The 17847-nt window shown below is 41.7% G+C and overlaps 1 protein-coding gene across 1 annotated transcript in view; it reads left to right on the top strand.

Moving 5' to 3' along the window:
* LOC143981457 (heat shock factor protein 3-like) overlaps positions 1-6117 on the top strand; it is a 61134-nt gene extending 55017 nt beyond the window's left edge. Inside the window, exon 13 of the mRNA XM_077479331.1 lies at positions 68-6117. Within this exon, the coding sequence (XP_077335457.1) occupies positions 68-360 (293 nt within the window). The 3' untranslated portion in view covers positions 361-6117. The remainder of the gene's footprint in view (positions 1-67) is intronic.
* The last annotated feature ends 11730 nt before the right edge of the window (positions 6118-17847 follow it).

Raw genomic sequence — 17847 nt, 5'->3', positions numbered from 1 at the left:
TTAAACAAATGACTAGATTGTTGATCATGGACTGCAGGTTAACATTCTATGTCGTTTTATTTTGCAGACAAGCAGCTGATGCAGTACACAGGAAACCCTCTGGTCTCACTGTTCGATCTCTCTTCTGGCGACTATGGAACAGATGCAATAGACCCAGCTAACTTGTTGACCACGATGGGAGACGACGCATACGTAGGCAGTTCAGCAATGCAGAATGACAGTGTTCCAGGGTGTAGCTCCAGCAAGGAGCCAGACCTGCTGGCAGAAGATTTTAGCGGCCCCCAGGAAATTTTACCTTTGTTCGTCCTTAGCCCTGTCAACAAACTGATTGATGAAGCCAAAGAAGCAGAGGAACTCTGATTGTAGGGACGCAGTATCCAGCGCGTTTTATGTCAAGTGATCAACTGTTCTAAGAAGACTATTTTAAAATATAAACTGTTCTTACTCGGGGCTTGTATGTAATGCAATAAGGTTTTTGTCATTGGAAATTATTTTATTCAATTTCTACAGTACTGTTACTACTTTAAACATTCGAAATGAACAAAAAAACAATATCAAGATTAAGGTTTAGGAAAGCTTCTTTTAGCCACACTTGCTTGTGGTATTATGGTCCCAACCTTGAAGTAAGCCATAAGCATGCTCCTAGGGATGTTTTCAGTTGCCTAATTTAAAAGGCCATGTGAATCATTGGTACAAACATAAATCCTGTTGGTCCTGCCAGAAAAAAAACTGCAGTGCTCCCTGCTTCTGCTGACCGATCTTTCTTCTGTTGTTTTTTTTTTTTTTAACGTGGACTACAAAACACTACAAAACACCTCATCTCTGCTATGAAGCTGAGAAGGAAAGGTGTCCTGTCCTAGAGTGGCAACATTACTCTTCCATAGATAAAGAGCAATGAGTGAGTGTTGTCACTCTAGGAAGTGCTTTACTGGCAGGATCACTAGGTGAAAATGAAGTAAAAAAATACAAAACTAAAATAGAGTAAAAAAAAAAAAGAAAACCAATAAAGCCACCTTATCTGACTGGTAACTGCAATATATTACTTTTTTGTGGGTTCGATGTAGACATCCTTTAAAGTGTTGTTAAACCCTAAAATGTAAAAACATATAGTGTTGTTGACTTTCGCTCTTACCAGGTTTGCTAGGTAATTTTATCTTAAAGCTTAATTACATGCATTGCTATTGCAGGTACACTATGAGTTAAGTCCAATTAGGGGCATGACACCTTTGGCACGTCTCTGTGAATTATTTGGGACAGATTTATTGCACTCCTGAAGGATATGCTGTGAGAGGAGAAAAGTATAAAGCGGCTATGCCTGCCCTTCGCTTCTGCCCATGCACAGAAGCCTTTGTATTTTGTAAATAAGTTCACATAATATAAAGGCTTCTGTGAATGTGCAGGAGGGGATAGCAGTTCAGTGACTCTGCTCTTGCAGGAACTGAGACCACAGTGACCATCGTCAGTGCTCCGGAAGTTATCTTTCCTTGCACACAGTAAACCTGTCAGATGTGAATAACTGAGAAAAGTCTAAGATGTGGCAGGCACCTTGTTAAAGCTGAATTCCAGGAATGCAGCTCCTTTCTAAAAAATTGAAGGCACAACTATGCGTTAAGTCCAAGGACCTGCGTGAGTTCTAGGTGCCTCTCTCTTCTCTCACAGCCCCGAGTGTGGAACATCAGTGCATGCTCAGACAAAGCCATAAACCATAAAGATATAAATAGGTCCAGGAGATGTCATGCACCAATTTGGATTTAATTTTATAGTGTCAGCACTGGAATTCAGCTTTAACTTTTTGTTAATGACCATATTTATGCAAGGCCTCTGCCTACAAAATTCTTTGAAGCCTGCTGGGGCTTTCATTGCATCCTGTGTCTTCTACTAATGCTAGTTGCCTGATAGGCACTAAAAATAAAAGCTAGAAATTGTCTGATTCTACTACAGATTGTGCTTCCTTTCAAGAACATTGCTTCTGACACAACTAAAATAGCATGTATGTGCTCAGCCCAACATGGCAGTTTGGCTGTTCTGTACGGAAGCCGTTGTACAATGTGTCCATAAAGACCATATGTAGCATTTGTCTCTCAGCAGTCACGTCTTCCCTTCTTTCTCTATACATTTTTTTTACCAGGGGTCTTCAAACTATGGCCCATGGGCCAAATCCGGACTGCTACAGGATTGCATCCTACCCACAGCTAGAAATCACGTTCCCCTTTCCCAATGCCCTGTCTTTTTTCCAAGTCCGTTGCTAGGATCACCATAATTTTAGCAATGGATGACGGGCTTGCACAGGCAGCAGGATGGGACTTCCTTTGTCCATACCTGCTCTACTCTCTGGCTCCCATCCTGCTGCTACACTGACTAAAGAAATGCTGTAAGGGTTGACCCCTGATTGGGAATCTGATGTAGGGTGGTCTCTGGCAGAGCCCCTGATGTAAAGGGAGATTCTGAAGGTGCGTTCTGACGTAAGTGGGGCTCTAGTAGGGACCTTGATTTAAGAGGGAAAGTCTAAGGCCATCTCTGATGTAAGAGGGCTCTGATGGGGAACCCTGATGTTAGGGAGTTTCTCATGGGGGATTCTGATGGTGATGCTAGTGTAGGGGAGTTTCTGACTCTAATCTGGACTTGTTAGAGGGACACTGATAAGAACCCTGATGTGAAGAGGTTTCTAATGGGTAATCTGATGTTTGGGGAGATTCCTAAGGTTCACCCTGATGTAAATTGGACTCTGATGGGGACCCATCAGTCGTGGAGTGGTGTTTCAGATGGGTAGCCTGATGTAAGTGGCACTCTAATATGGACTTTGATGTTAGGGGGATGCTAATGACGACCCTGAGGGAAAAAGGCCAACTGCTGTAAGGAGGGCTTTAATGGGGACTGTGATGGAAACCCTGAACGTAAAGAAGTTTTTAAAGGGGACGCTGCCATGTCTTTTCGCCAAGTCTGTTGCTAGAACCACCATAGATTTAGCAATGGATGACGGGCTTGCCCAGGCAGCAGGCTGGCACTTCCTTTGCCCATACCTACTCCTCTCCCCAGCTCCTGTCCTGCTGCTACACTAACTAAAGAAATGCTCTAAGCGAGGTCAGGGTGGGCCACGATTGGGAATCTGATGTAGGGTGGTATCTGGCAGAGACCCTGAGGTAAGAGGAGATTCTTAAGGTGCACTCCGATGTAAGTGGGGACCTTGATTTAAGAGGAGAATCCTGAGGCCAACTGTGATGTAAGGAGCGCTCTAATGGAGACCCTCATTTTAGATGGTTTCTGATGGGGACTGTGATGGGAACCCTGAATGTAAAGAAGTTTCTAAAAGGGACCCTGATGGAGGTGGGGAGTCCCAAGGCCACGTCTGTAAAGTGGGGCTTCCATGGGGACCTTGATGTAAGGAGGAACTCTAAAGGACTCTAATTTAAGATGGGATTCTGGTGGAATCTGAAGTTAGGGGGTTTCTTATGGGCTGTAAAGGCAACTGATATGATGAGATTCTGGTGGAATCTGATGTAAGGGAGGCTCTCATGGGGGCCCTGTTCTAAGATGGGCCCTGATGAGGGGGATCCTGATGTAAACGGGACCCTGACAAGAAGAGTCAACTTTGTTTTACTGAATCGTATCACAATGGCTCCAAAAAAAAGAATCGGGTAAACCGCATTCATTCATTTATCTTTCGTTTTTCTGGCCCGAAAATGTTTTTGTATAGTTTACATTGTGACCCTCGTACTGAAAAGTTTGAAGACCCCTAAATTATGATCTCAGCTGATGGATATGGGTCATTAATGTAATTTCCTTTGGGAGCAGTATGACTGTGATATTTGTACGACTGTCGGCAAAAATCTTTTTCTGGCAGTGTTTAATGGTTTGCAACTTGCTAAAATTTAGATTTATTTTGACATATCGTATCCACCCAGCTCTCATAGCTGTGTATAATATTTTTTCACCTGAACAATGTTTGCATTTCCATTATGGACCTGTTTATAAGGCAATAATTCTGTCTTCATTTAAAGTGGAACGTAAAGGCATAAGTTCACCTTTACCAAAAAACTGTCTATGCAGAGAAGTGTTTATAGATGAAAACAAACTGTACAACTCTGACTAAAGTTCAGTAATGCCCTTACTATAGGTGTAGGCCATTTATGTACCTAATGAAGCCTGACCTGAAAACTTCAAAGGCCTAGCTGTTACTGTTCACCATCACAGGAGCAAGCTCTTTCTCTGATTCAAATGGACTTTCTCCCCCCTGATGCAGTAGTTCTGAGCTTGGAGTTTGAGGGCTCACTCTGGTGATGATGAAGGTGAACAGTAACAGCTGGGGGCCTCTCTTAGCAAGGTCCTGGGAGTTTTCCAGTTAGGTTTCATTAATCACTTCCACCCCAGAAGGCTTTACCCCCTTAATTACCAGGCCATTTTTTGCGATATGGCACTGCCTTACTTAAACTGACAATTGTGTGTTCGTGTGACGCTGTACCCAAATAAAAAAAAAATTCCCCCACAAATAGAGCTTTCTTTTGGTGATATTTGATCACCTCCCCGGTTTTTATTTTTTGCACTACAAACAAAAGAGCAACAATTTTGAAGAGAGAACAAGATTTCTTTCTGCTATAAAACATACTAAGTAAAAAATCGAATTTCTTCATCAATTTAGGCCAATATGTATTCTGCTACATAATTTTGGTAGAAAAAATAACTACGTGTATTTATTGGTTTGTGCAAAAGTTATTGCATCTACAAACTATGGGGTAGAGTTATGGATTTTTTTTTACTAGTAATGATGGTGATCAGCGTTTTTTTTGTTTTTGTTTTTTTTGCTTAGTTGCGGCAGACAAATATGACACTAATGCCCCGTACACACGATCAGAAAATTGTGTGGAAAATACTGCTTTCGAATCGATCGTACGATAATCGGATCGTTCGTACAGCGCTTTCGAGACCCGATCAGGACAGTTCATCCGATATTATTCTATCGGACATGCATGGAAATTTTTTTCGTACGACACATGCCATCACTTCAGAATTTTTTTTTCTGTTGTGCGGGAATTTTTGTGACTTTAGTAAACGCATCAGATTCGATCTGAGATTAGCATGCAATAAAAAAACGGACGATCATTTCTCCGATAATCTCATTGTGTGGGGCATTAGTGACATTTTTTAGGACAAGTGACACCAATTCAGTGATCGGTGCTAAAAAAAAAAAAAAAAAATCACTGTCATTGCACTAATGACACTGGCAGGGAAGGGGTTAACTTAACTGTAGGGGAGTTGCCCTAACTGTGGAAAGACCGAGATCCGTGTTCTTAGCAGAAACACAGGATCGCCATCTTCTACCCTGTCAGAATGACGATCTGCCTTGTTTACATAGGCAGACCGCAGTTATGCCTCTCTCTGGGACGATCGCGGCTGGCCGACGGACATCGGGACCACTGGGCCCAGTGAATGGCTCCCCTTCTGTCCAATCACCACATGATCAGGTCTCCAGCGGCGTGCGCCCCCTAGAGCTTATTGCACAAAATGACTTACAGGTATGTGCAATAGAGCCACTTTGCCACATGTTATGTGTACATTACACGGTTGGCAAAGTGGTTAAGGAATGTAAATGACCTATAGAAAGGGCATTTTTCAACTTTAGTCAGGGCTGTACAGTTTGTTTTCATCTACAGGCATCCCTTCTCTGCATAGACAGTATTTTGGTAAAAATGAACTAACCCTTTAATCCATTGATTTAATGGTTTCCCAAATCAGTTACATTCAAGGTATGCCCTGAATTAGAACTATCACATTGGCTTGTTCTCTCTACCAAACTGTCAACCCATAAAATGGCCAGTGTCATAACTGGTTACATGTGCAGCTTCATGGCAACTCCAGATCAAAGAGAAAAAGATGGTAGCTTCCTTGACTGTAATCGATAAAAGGGTTTAGTTCTGCTTTAAGAGAACAAAGTAACAACCACATTGTTTTATGTTTTTTTTAGGGGGAGGGGTGGTGGTGAAACTAAGCTTTCTTGACAATATTGTTTTTGCAAAAAGTATTTTATTTTCTGTGGAATTTACAGGTAAAAAATTAAAATGTGTTTTCTTTGTGTTTTAAAAAGTTGTTTTAATGTAAATAAATATAAATTTTACTCTATAATTTGTGCTCTTTAAATGACAAAGTATCAAGCTTAAGAAAGAAAAAAAAATTATAGGTAATTATTGCAAAATTGGGGGAAAAAAACATGCAATTGATGCATTTTGACAGACATTCCTGCTGTAGAATACAAAGCAATTCCCGGCTGTCATTTTGTCAGCCAGGAATTGCTTGTAATAGCAGTGGCAGGGAGAGAGTTAAAGCGGAGTTCCACCAAAAAGTGCTTATCTTCTCCCCCCCCCAACCCCACCACATCCGGTGCCACATTTGACACCTTTCGGGGGGGGACAGGTTCCTTTTCCCACTTCCGGGAGGCTGCGCTGTCCCTCAGAAGTTCGCCCTCCCCCCTGCTGCTGGGCCAGTTAGAAAGTGCAGCCAGCTTCGCACAAGCGCAGAAGGGGACCAAGCCAAAGGGCTTCATTGCCGGTTTCCCTTACAAGGAATGGCAGCAGCAGCACTCGAGAGACAATCTGAAGATCGGCTGGAGTGCTGACATTGTAGGATCCCTGGACAGGTAAGTGTCCATATATTAAAATTAAAAGTCAGCAGCTACAGTATTTGTAGTTGCTGATTTTTATTTTTTTTCTCCAGGCTTAACACTGCTTTAACATGTAGGCCATATATGTGGCCCTGTGTAAACCACAGCTGGCGGTTACCGGAAAGCTCCGGATGCGTACTAGCGATTGGCTGTCACATGATCAGAAAAACTCCCAATCACATCAGTCACATTACCCGAATGCCTGCCTCCCAATGCTTAGAACCCTTAAAGGGCTGGTGGGCGGCCGGTGGGAAGGGGTTATGGTCTAATGGCTTCTTTTAGGTTTTTACTAGAAATAGTTGTTAATGTTGCCCTACATGTGAAAGAGATTGTTTATGTGCAAGATTTAATAAGGCTCAATTGAAGTTTTTTGCTTTTTTATTGTTCTGTAATCGGATGCATAATAAATATAGAAGTCTGCCATTTTTGTAATTTTTAGTCGTTACAGTATAACTAAAGCCAAAACTTTTATTCTTTTATTTATTTATTTATTTGGTTCAGATAGCATGGAGATGGTTTAGAACACATAATCACTAGTTAAAACTATAAGGCCCCTTTCATATGAGGTGGACTCTGTTCCAATCAGCAAGGGATCCACACGAAGAGGACTCCGTTCCAATCAGCAGGGGATCCACACGAGGCAGACTCCGTTCCAATCAGCAGGGGATCCACACGAGGCTGAGTCAGTTCCAGTCAGCAGAGGAGCCACACGAGGTGAACCAAGTTCCAATCAGCAGGGGATCCACACAAGGTGGACTCTGTTCCAATCAGCAGTTGAGCCACATGAGGAGGACTCCGTTCCAGTCAGCAGGGGGATCCACACGAGGTGGACTCCGTTCCAATCAGCAGGGAATCTACACGAAGCAGACTCCCTTCCAATCAGCAGGGAATCCAAACGAAGCAGACTCCATTCCAATCAGCAAGGAATCCACACGAAAAGGACTCCGTTCCAATCGGCAGGGGATCCACGCAAGGCAGACTCCGTTCCAATCTGCAGGAGATCCACATGAGGCGGCCTCCATTCCAATCAGCAGGGGGTCCACATGAGGCGGACTCCATTCCAATCAGCAGGGGATCCACAAGAAACGGACTTCATTCCAACCGGCAGGGGAGCCACATGAGGCGGACTCTTCCAATCAGTAGGGGATCCACTCATGGGTCCCTTGCTGAGCAGAGTGAGGCAGATGGTTCATGTCCACTTGAACAGAGCGAACACAGCCGATCTGCTTTATGGGCAGCCATGTCTGTATACACCCAGCTACCTCCGATCCGCCTTCTGTTCGTTTTTTCAGGTCGGCCTGAAAACCTGACAGGCAAATCTGATCGAAATAATTGTGTGAAAGGGGCCCAAGACTTTTGTTGACTCTGTCCTTACGCGGAGCACAGTGGTTGATTCTCCAGCGATCCGACACATCCTGCACACTGCTCCAGTCAACAGTGGTGCTCAGGGAGGCCAGGCTTGTAAGCTGCTTGCTCTGGGGGCTGCAGGGAGGGGCCAGGATTTCCGGCGAGGGACCAGAGAAGAGGAGGATTGGGGCTGCTCTGTGCAAAACCACTACACAGAGGATGTAATAATAACATGTTTGTTATTTAAAAAAAAAAGCCTTTAGAATCACCTTGAGAAAGGAGAGCTCATGCTCCTTGCGAGCTTCGCGCATGCTCTGAAATGCTTTGGGGTTGCCCTATACCCCCGGTGATGTCACACGCTCAGAGGCGTCACTCTCCAAGCCGATTACACCAGCCACCCACAGGATCAGCCGGCTTCGTTCCTGGGTTACCACGGCTCCTGCGGCTGGTTCCCTGCTCATACAGAAGATTTGATTTCTTACGAGCACCACACCATTCCATACCTCTCTAAGTGTTGGATATTTTATACCATTGTATATTAAAACATTGCACTCAGAGGCACACTTCTGTTTTTCCTATTCTTTAGAATCCCTTTAACCACTTGAGCTCTGAAAGAATTTCCCACCTTCATGACCAGGCCATTTTTTTGTGATACGCCACTGCGTTAATTTCACTGGCAATTGCGCAATGCTGTACTCCAATAAAAATTTGACTTTTTTTCCTCACAAATAGAGCTTTGTTTTGGTGGTGTTTGATCGCTTTTAATTGCGCTATAAACAAAAAAAAGGCCGACCATTTTGAAAAAAAACTTTATTTTTTACTTTTTGCGATAACACATCCAATAAAAATTTTTTTAAAAATCGAATGGCTTTAGAAATTAAGGCCAATATGTATTCTGCTACATATTTTTTGGGTAAAAATTAAAAGCCCAGTAAGCGTATATTGATTTGCGGAAAAGTTATAGCATCTACAAACTATGGGATATATATTCTTTTATTCTTTTTTTTTTTTTTTTTTTACTAGTACTGCTGGCGATCAGCGACTTGTAGCGGGACTGCGATATTGTGGTGGACATTTTGACACAAACTGACACTTTTGGGGGACCAGTGACACTAATGCAGTGATCAGTGCTAAAAAATATGCGCTGTCACTACTAATGACACTGGCTGGGAAGGGGTTTAACATCTAGGGGTGATCAATGGGTTAACACTGTGCCTAGCCTGTGTTTTTCTACAGTGCGGGAGGTGCTTTTACTAGGGAAAGACATGGATCTATGTCCCTGCTTTGCAGAGACACAGGATCTAAACCTTCCCTCCTGTTAGATCGCTGTTCTGCCTCTCTGGATGATCGGCGGATGCCGGTGGACATCGAGTAGTATGCGCACCCCCTACCCAGGAGAGCCGTATCATGTTTTTATAAGTGATCCAGCGCAGAGGTTCCACCCTGTAGCAGTAAAACTGCTATAGAGTAGCAATTATGTGGTTAAGGTCAGACACTCTCCACAAATAGGGGCTACTGAGAGAGTTGAGAAGGGAAGAGGTCACTCTGTGTTGAGACTTCATGTCTATGGGAATGTTTGACCATTCTTCTGAGAAGTGCATTTGTGAGGTCAGGCTCATGAGAAGGCCTGGCTCACAGTCTCTGCTCTAATTCATCCCAAAGGTCTTCTATTGGCTTGAGGTTAGGACTCTCCAAACTCGCTCATCCATGTCTTTATGGACCTTGCTTTGTGCACTGGTCCAAATCATTTGGTGGAGGGGGGGGGGGGATTATGGTGCAGGGTTGTCTTTCAGGTGTTGGGTTTGGCCCCTTAGTTCTAGTGAAGGAAACTCTTAAGGCGTGTGCATACCAAGACATTTTTAATAATTTCATGCTCCCAACTTTGTGGAAACAGTTTGGGGATGGCCCCTTCTAGTTCCAACATGACTTTGCACAAGTGCACAAAGCAAGGTCCATAAAGACATGGATGAGCGAGTTTGAGAAGAAGGAACTTTATTGGCCTGCACAGAGTGCCTGACCTCATAAATGCTCTTCTGGAAGAATTGTCAAACATTCCCATAGACACACTCCTAAACCTTGTGGACAGCTTTCCCAGAAGAGCTGAAGCTGTTATAGCTGCAAAGGGTGGGTCAACTCAATATTGAACCCTACGGACTAAGACTGGGATGTCATTAAAGGTGATGTGCGTGTGGCATAGAGGGAGGAGTCTAGTAATGGCGCTGTAGGTGCGTCTGGTTTTCTGTCCCTGCCGAATGGAGTAGCTGGAGACCACTCGAGCCCCATCCCGCTCCCCTTCCTAGTACAGCTTACCCAGGACATGCTTGGGGAACTGGTGTGTCCGCCTCACGCCCCTCTGAGGATCTGACCTGGGCGGACGTTGCAGCGCGGAGTGTGGGTGGCGAGTGAGTGGAGGAGGTGCTCCCCCTCACCTTTCCGTCTGTCTGTCTTCAGTGCAGGATAGGAGAGGAAGGTGAAGCATGCTCTCTTCTTCTCTTGGGTAGAAGAGACGTTGGAGCAGAGGAGCAACGAATACCAGAGGTGAATGAAGGGGACGAGTGTCGGAGACACTGGACACTCCTGGCTATCGGGAGACCACAAGAAGAGCCGAGTAACTATCTGGAGAGAGTGTGGGGAAAACTGCTCAGGGACCCCGCAGAGCAACTCGCCCCCCATACCCTCCCAGTTGGATATTCCCTGCATATGAGAGACGACTGATTATGAACTACAGCAGGAATAGAGAGTAACCAGAAGAAAGTGGGAGTGGTGAGTACAATGCATAAAATGTACTTTACTACACACAAAGCTAACATGTTACATGAGCGCATGTGATATGTAGTGACATATGCAGGTAAAACCCTGAACAGACTGCTGGGTCTACACATACAGTTCATAAGGTGTCACATGGTGGGTGTTTGAAGAACGGTACGGCCTGAAATATCTCTGTATGGATCAGGAAAGAAAGATCTTCTTTGTTTTTTGTTCTTCCTCCCTCCACGTGGCTGACTCTTGAAGGGGTGGCGTGCTTTGCGGGCACAGAAGCCGAAGTAATTCGAAACATGAGAGAGGGTGGGTGCAGAGACCCTAGTTACTAAAGGTCTATAGTAACCTCCCGGGTAATATAACTAAGGAAGGGGAGGGGAGGGGAGTGAAGGAAAGAGGAAGGAAAATAAAAATATATACACGGACTTGGAGATTGAAATGCCACCCCACCACCTTCTTAGGCGGCGAGAGGGGGGGCGGTCCTCCAAATCATCCTGTCCTAGCTTAGGCCCAATGAATAACTATGTAACCCATGGAGCAAATGGTGCAGGGAAACCACAAAGTACCAAAAGCCACAAGCAGAGACCAAGGGAGAAAAGGAGAAAAAGTGTCAGAATAAACTACTCTTAGAGACTAGCACTCTTTCAGAGTCCAGAATAGAACAATACCCTGAGATAGAGCTTGAAGCTGGGATAGACGAAGGCCAGCTGAGGAAAACCCAATTACCAATAAAAACAGACATGGAAACCATGTTTGTGGCTCTGGAAAAATCTTTAAAATCAGAAATGGAGATAATTCATAAAGGCCTGGGACATATGCTTGAAAGAGTTGAGGCAGTAGAAAAAAAAAAAAAAACGGGCTGCCATATAATCACAATAAAAGAATTTAAAGGAGAAATAAAATCTCTAAAAAGAGAACAGGAACAGGCATATAGATATAATCTAACACTATGCGGTCTCCCCAAATCCTCCCAGACAGAAGATTTAACAAAAATAACGAGGAAGATATTTAATCCATTTTTGGATAAAGAAGCAACAACTCCAATAAGGATTGAAAGAGCACATAGACTAAGAAGACCGAAGGAAATTCCGATGGAAAGTCCAAGAGACATTATAGTTAGATTTGACAACTGGGAGGAGAAAAACCAACTATGGAGGAAAACATTATACAAATTTTTCAAGATCTCTCACAAGAAACTTTAAGAAGAACTTTAAAACTCCTATTGATGGTACTACAGGAGCATGCTATCCAATATAACTGGGGCTTCCCCTCATGTTTGATCGGCAAGAAAAATTGACGTTTTGCAAAACTTGACACTGACGAATTCTGTGTAAAACGGGAAATCCCAATATCAAACAGTCTGAGAGATGACGCAAAGACAAGAAAGGACTATACAAGGAGAAGAGCGGTGGCAGTTAATCCCAGGGAAAAAAATAATCCCAGAGCAAGAACAAGGAACTGAAGCTTAATGCTTAAAAACAAAAATATGCTGGTGGACAGGGGAGGTGCTAGATGGAAAGTAGATGAAAATACAAAATTATTTTCAGAAAGGGGGCAGAGACCTGGGCATTTGGCTTGTTCTGGAACCACCTTACCGACAGTAGGAGAGGTTGATTCGACAGTGCCAGACAAAACTCCACCTCAGGCCTGAAATAGCAGAGGGATTAGGGAGAAAACGCTGCTCAAAGACTGAGGTCAAAATACCAACAAATTAGGGAGGGGAGTGGGGGGGATAGATCTTTAGATTTGCATATATTTTGCTGCCTTTTTGGATGCTCATTGGGTGGGGGTACCCCCCTCTTTTTTTTTTTTTTTGGTGGGGGAGCGGAGAGGGAAGGACAGGAGGAGAGAATACATGGCTGTAATTTTTTTAACATATAATGTAAGTGGTCTGAATTCCCCAGGGAAAAGACATATGGTACTAAGGGAATTTGAAAGATACTTCATTGATATAATATTCCTGCAAGAGGCTCATATAGCACAGGATACAAACATTAAATTATATTCAAGGGCCATCCCAAATTGATACTATGGAGACTCCCCAAACAAATGGGGTTTCCATCGGAATAGGAAAAAAGGCAGTTTTCTTTATTTAATGGGGACCCTAAAGGGGAATAAGTATATGTTGGCAAACATGTATTGCCCCAATGTTTAAGAAAAATATTTAAAGGGGATCCTAAATGCCTTAAAGCGGAGTTCCACACATTTTTTTTTTTCTTTGGCTGTGCAGCATGCCCTTAGCTCCTAGTTCCTTTTTTTTGATGATAAAAACCTGTTTTTTTTTTTTGTATTTTAACATTACTTCCACCTTGCGATCACCTAGGCGATTGCGTCACTAGGAGATTCGCAAGTGTTCATGGGATAGCTGCGTCATGTATCCCATGACTCCTTGCGATTCGCCTACTGCCGAAATCTCGCCTATGCAGGGAGAGAGGGGAGCTGTCAAAATTAATCGGTGATGTTGGGGATGGGTGGGACCGAGCAACTCTCAAACACCAGTCAATAGGATAGGGTCAGGGTGGGCTGCTACGTGTATGTGTAAGATCAGTAAGTAACTATTTTTAAAGAAAGTAAAAGAGCAAAAAATATGACATGTTAGAAATGTTCATTTACAAGTTTAGACAGTTACAGAGCAGTCTTTAAAAAAAAATGTTTGGGGGACTGGAACTCAGTTTTAATGGAATTTAAACAAGCATATCTAATTCTGGGCGGGATTTTCATTTCTCAATGGACCACAAACTGCATAGTACGTCTGGTGCACTGGGTAGGGAAAATAAACAACACAAAATGGTCAAGGAAAAAAATATATAATTATCTGTTGATTGATATATGGAGAATATAACACCCAAGTACAAAAGACTATACATATCACTCATCAGTGCACGACACGTACTCCAGGTTGGATTATATTTTGGTGGATCATGGAGTATTGGAGTTTGTAATAGAATCCTCTATCGGAATAACATTGATTTCAGACCATGCACCAGTAATGATGAAGATGAGGTTTAATGAGATAGATCATAAGAAGGGAATATGGAGGTTAAATGAAGATCTCATAGATGATCTAGAGGTCGGAAAAATATTAGACGAAATTAAACAATATTTTACTATTAATGAGACGCCAGAACTAAAAAAGGTAACAATTTGGGAAGCCCACAAGGTATGCATCAGGGAGAAACTGATTTCTATTGGGACAGGAAAAATTAGGGAAAGAGCAAATAAGATGAAAAATATAATAAAATAATTATCCGAATTAGAACAAAGGCATAAAATACAATTAGATAAGGAAATACATAATGCACTAATCATAAAAAGAGCCCAACTAAAGGACTTCAGGAAACAAGAAAAGTTTTTAATAATGTAGCAAAGGAAAGATACAAATGGGGCAATAAGCCTGGAAAATATCTTGCAAAAAACTTTAAATTAGAAAAGATAAAGAACGAGAAAGGTGAGATGATATATAAAACAGAATTTGCAAAGGATTTTCAATTATATTTATAGTGCATTATATGCAGTTAGAAATAAAGAGACACAAAAGGAGGAAGAAATTATAAAGGTAAAAATACAGGAATATCTGGCAGAGGCTAATCTGCCAAAGACTACAGAACCAATCGCACAGGAGGAAATCAGGAAAGACCTAAAGGAAATACCATCTGGGAAAAGTCAAGGCCCAGATGGCTTTAAGACCAAATACTATAAAAAATGTACAGAACCATTAGTGCCAAAAATTTGCGACTACTTGAACATGATTGGGGAAAATTAAGAAATTAGAAGGGAATCCTTACTGGCTCACATTACAATAATACCAAAAGAAGATGTATATTATAGACCCATAGCTCTGTTAAATGTAGATATAAAGCTATATGCAAAAATCCTGTCAGCAAGACTAAAAAACTGATGCCAGAGTTGATAAATATAGCTCAAACAGGATTCATACCCAGAAGGGAAGCCAGAGATAACCGCATAAGAACAATGTTATTAATGCAAAAGGGAAAAAATATGGCATCCCCAGTGCTACTCCTGTCAATTGACATGGAGAAAGCTTTCGATAGAGTAGACTGGGGATTCATGATGAATACACTTCAATATCTGGGTATGGGTCCAAAATGTATGCGCCACCACCTTTTGAAATGTTCAATGGAACACTCCTATATGTATTATCATTGGAACCACTATTGGCGATGTTACAGAAGGGTGTGGATATAGGAGGGGCGAGAATGGGCAATGAAGAACATAGGGTGGTGGCATACGCAGATGAAATCTTATATAGTGGTTATATATAACCAAGCCAAAGCTGACATTACCGAATGTAATGAGAGAATTAAAAAAAAATATGGGGAACTTTCAAATTTCCAAATGAACCCAATAAAAACAGAAATATTAAACATAGGAATAAATCAAAAAGAAGAACAAGCTTTATGAAGGGAATTCCCATTTACGTGGGCAAAAAAAGAACTAACATACCTAGGAATTAAATTGACACCTTCCCTAGAGAAGCTATACCAGGTGAATTATATCCCACTACTTAATTAAATTAAAACAGAGATTAAGAACATTTCAATAAGACCCTTGTCCTGGATTGGTAGGATAAACATGTTAAAAATGGTGATTCTACCAAAAATAATATAAACGTTCCAAATGCTGCTAACAGCAATTCCAATGCAATTTTTTTAGAGTAATAAAAACAATGATGTTAAAATATGTGGTTAAACAATAAATCTAGAGTAAACTTCTCTGTAGGAAAAAGAAAACATGGGGGTTTAGCACTGCACCATATATAAAAAGATACTAAAAAGCAGTCATAATAGCACGGTTGGTAGAAAGGGCAAATGTACACAGTAAAAATGGAAGATTTCCTTCGCACAACACTTTAAAAAAAAAAAAATATATATATATATATATGGATACCATGGAAATTTAGAACACTGCCCACAGGCACAAATGAGTTAACTAAGAATGTATTTAAAATATGGGATGCAATACATAGGGAAATTGGAAATATAATTCACCTTTAACCACTTCCATACCGGACCTATTCTGGCACTCCTCTCCTACATGTAAAAATCCTATTTTTTTTGCTAGACAATTACTCAGAACCCCCAAAAATTATATATATATAATATATTTTAGCAGACACCCTAGGGAATAAAATGGTGGTCATTGCAACTTTTCATCTCACACGATATTTGCGCAACAATTTTTCAAACTCATGATTTAAAAAATAAAAAAACAGTAAAGTTAGCCCAGTTTTTTTTGTACAATCTGAAAGATGATGTTACACTGAGTAAACAGATACCCAACATGTCACGCTTTAAAATTGCGCACATTCATGGAATGACGCCAAACTTGAGTACTTAAAAATCTCCATATGAAACGCTTTAATTTTTTTTACAGGTTACATGTTTATAGTTACAGAGGATGTCTAGTGCTAGAATTCTTGCTCACGCTCTAACGCATGCTGCGATACCTCACGTGTGGTTTGACCAGTGTTTACATATTTGAGCAGGACTTATGTGTGCATTCCCTTCAGAGTGCAAGCTAACGGGGACAGGGGCGTTTTAAATTAGGGAATTTTTTTTTTTTTTATATATATTTTACTTTTTTTTTATTTTTTTTTATATTTTACTTTTTTTATTTCTTTTTTTTTTTTTTTACACTTTACTACAAATTTTTTTTTTTCATCACTTTTATTCCTATTACAAGGAATGTAAACATCCCTTGTAATAGAAATTGTTTGTGACAGGTCCTCTTTATGGAGAGATGCGGGGTCAATAAGACCCCACATCTCTCCTCCAGGCTGGAAAGCATGAGATCAGGGAAAAAAATCCACAATCTCATGCTTGCCAGCCACGATCACGGCTTTGTTTACATCCGCGGCCCAGACGTGACATCAAAACATTGCACCCGGGCTTCCGACGGTCATAGAGATGACTGGTGACCATCTGGTCACCGTAAATCTCTACGGTCGTCATCCGGCGGTGGCCCATTCATTCTCCGGGTCACAAGAGAGCCCGGAGAAGCACTGGATGGCGGCGGGAGGGGAGCATGTCCCCTCCTGTCGCCTGTAAGAATGATCAAGCAGCGGAACCACTGCTATGATCATTCTTATGGTGCACAGAATCGCCGGCTGAAAAAAGAATATCTGAATGATGCAGGCGTCATTCAGATATTCCCACTAAAAGTCAGAGATGTCATATGATGGTTTTTGGGAGGAAGTGCTTAATATCACTTACGGGCCAAATTTTTTTATCCCTGGAAAATGGGAATGGGAAATGCACAGTTAAAAGACATCACTGGGCAGGATAAGGAGAAGTCAAGAACTAAAAAGCGTAAATGGGTGACAGAAGATCAGCGAGTGGGAACACGTGCAGCTAAAACACTTACAATACCCCACCCAATAAGGGACGGTAAGGAGAGCTAAACCCTATAGAAAAATGATGCATCTTAAAAAAATAGGATCTCCCAAGTATACAAGGTCCTAGCAGAGAGATGAGGGCCATTACCTTGTATAGAGAAATGGGAACAAGATATGGGTATAAAACTAGAGGAAACACAAATGATTGGATCAGTACATAATTTTGCAACAGATATAAATACTATTGAATTATAAGTGTTTGATACGGCGGTACCTGACACCAGAGAAAATTCATAAATTTCAACAAGATAAATCCCCACAATGCTGGCGGGAGTGCAAACAAATTGGCACAATGATGCATATTTGGTGGGAGTGCCCAAAAATAAAAGAATATTGGCAAGAAATTTTTGAATATATAGAAGAGATAACAGGGGAAAGAATACTGAATTACCCTTGAACCTGCCTGTTCCATGGTACAAACGATACAAAAAAAATAATACAAGAAAACACAAATTCCACCCCTACTGAATGCCGCAAATGACTTATACCAAAAAAATGGTTACACAAAGAAAAAACAAGTATAATAAAAGAGTGGTCGGAAAGAGATTTCATCTGTAAGATTAAATATCTTATTAGGGGAGCGGAGGGACAGGTCGAAAGATACAGGTTGGGCTGGGAAAGATGGCTGGCGTTTAAACTGTCCGGGAAGTTTGCAGGGGGGATGAAGGAGGAG

This window comes from Lithobates pipiens, unplaced genomic scaffold, assembly GCF_037356315.1.
Source record: "Lithobates pipiens isolate NorthernLeopardFrog02 unplaced genomic scaffold, aLitPip1_a1.2 Scaffold_1, whole genome shotgun sequence".
Classification (NCBI taxonomy): Eukaryota; Metazoa; Chordata; class Amphibia; order Anura; family Ranidae; genus Lithobates; species Lithobates pipiens.
This window is presented reverse-complemented; position numbering and strand designations above follow the sequence as displayed.